Here is a 1986-nt window from a genome sequence, read left to right as displayed (position 1 = left end):
CAACATCCCCCTGGCCTTCCTGGAGCCCACCATCGCCAACTGGATGAAGGACTCCATGGGGGCCAGCGAGTGGGAGGTGGGCCTCACCTGGCTGCCCGCCTTCTTCCCCCACGTGCTGGGCGTCTACGTCACCGTCCGGCTGGCCGCCGCGTACCCCCACCTGCAGTGGTTCTACGGGGCCCTGGGCATGGCCGTCATCGGCGCCAGCTCCTGCCTGGTGCCGGCCTGCAGGAATTTCGGGCAGGTCATCGTTCCCCTCTGCGGCATCTGCTTCGGCATCGCGCTGGTGGACACGGCCCTGCTGCCCACCCTGGCCTTCCTCGTGGACGTGCGCCACGTCTCTGTCTACGGCAGCGTCTACGCCATCGCAGACATCTCCTACTCCGTGGCGTACGCCCTGGGGCCCATCGTGGCCGGCCAGATTGTGCACACCATGGGCTTTGCGCAGCTCAACCTGGGCATGGGGCTCGCCAACGTGCTGTACGCTCCTGTCCTTCTCTTCCTCAAAAACGTCTGCCAAATGAAACCCTCTCACTCAGAGAGGAACATCCTCCTTGAAGAAGGACCTAAAGGACTCTACGACACCATTAAAATGGAGGAGCGCAAAGGCACGGGCAAAAGCCTCCAGCCGGGGGGTGAGATGGATGAGAACGGCATGGACTCTTACCACAGAGACACGAAAGGGGTGTCTGAGGAGGACTCATCAGACTATGAGTACAGTTAGGTTCCCCCAGAAGCAAGAAGGGACATGTGGGAGAGAGGGAAAGGGGGGGATCCGAGTGTTACTGCATTATGTTTATGTACTGATGTGCAATATATACAGTTTAACCTTTGTCATGATGTAACGGCTTTCTTCTAGACTTATTTTTAATTGGTATTTCCTTCAGCATTCTAGCGAGGTGGAGGGGGTGGGGAATCGGGGGACAATACTGAAGAAAATTATCTGAGTAATCCTTGTCATAAATCTGAGGGGATCCTTCCAAAAGACCCACCAAAAAGAAAACAACAGCCTTGTAGCTGGAGTATAATTGTGCAGAGTGTTCTCAAGCTGAAACTGTGTGTCACATACTGTATATCCCTGTAAAAAAAATACAAGAAAAGCAAAAAAGTCTGTGTAAAATTTCAAATGGTGTATTCAGGGACTTAGTAAATCTTGTGTACATAGACTTTCAGTTGGTTTCATATATTTAAGAAGAGCAACAACTGTCACCACATTTTATTCTTCCTTGGAAATAAACTGAAGTATTGTACTTTTTTTTTTCTCTCTTGTGCTGCTCTCCGGTAAGTGCAATATGCTGTATTATGTTGAAGTCCAAATTACAAGAATTATATGATCTGAATAAACAGAATTGAAGGGGATTGATTGTCTTTTGTTTTGTTGTTGAGGGCTGCTTGAGGGAGGAAGCTGGCTGTGCTCAGTATAACCCCTACGGTAACAATTCCTCATAGCACAAATCTCACTAGCTACCACCATTGCACAGGAGAAAACCCTGGTACGAAATGTTCTCATTCATTCTTCAAAACATAACAGGTCTGAGCAAACAACATCACACTGCAAACATCCTACCGATTGCCTAAAAACAGCTCCTTATATTCTCATGCGAATTTAATTCCCACGATCACGAATTTCAATTTTCGAATATTTCAGAAATTACATCCACATCAGCTAGGCGTTTGCTAGTATTGTGTCTCTTTCTCGGTGGTAAATGCTGCCCCAATTGCAACGCGCCCATCTCAATGGGTTTATGGGGGATTAAACAAAACAAAAGATGGGTGAAGTTCTTCATTCAAACATTTGCAAAAGGTGGAAACCTTCGATCCAACCACAGAGGAACCAGACTGCGTAATTTGCGCTATAAATTTCTCCTGGTATAAAACAAAATCGTTTATTAAAATTTCTTACTCATCAGGAAACAAAATTAATTACTTGTAAGCGCAAGGGGTTAAAAACCCCAACGTTTTCGAACTGCTACGGCAGCTGTTAAA

At 47.4% G+C, this 1986-nt stretch overlaps 1 protein-coding gene across 1 annotated transcript; it reads left to right on the top strand.

Moving 5' to 3' along the window:
- Positions 1-4: 4 nt before the first annotated feature.
- Positions 5-724, top strand: SLC18A3 (solute carrier family 18 (vesicular acetylcholine transporter), member 3; the record flags this gene model as incomplete). The annotated part of the gene is made up of 1 exon (XM_009082309.1): positions 5-724. A coding segment is annotated over one exon (720 nt), but the record flags the coding sequence as incomplete, so codon positions are not given.
- Between the last annotated feature and the right edge of the window lie 1262 nt (positions 725-1986).

The sequence above is a fragment of the Acanthisitta chloris genome, unplaced genomic scaffold (assembly GCF_000695815.1).
Source record: "Acanthisitta chloris isolate BGI_N310 unplaced genomic scaffold, ASM69581v1 Scaffold45559, whole genome shotgun sequence".
NCBI classification, from domain to species: Eukaryota; Metazoa; Chordata; class Aves; order Passeriformes; family Acanthisittidae; genus Acanthisitta; species Acanthisitta chloris.
This window is presented reverse-complemented; position numbering and strand designations above follow the sequence as displayed.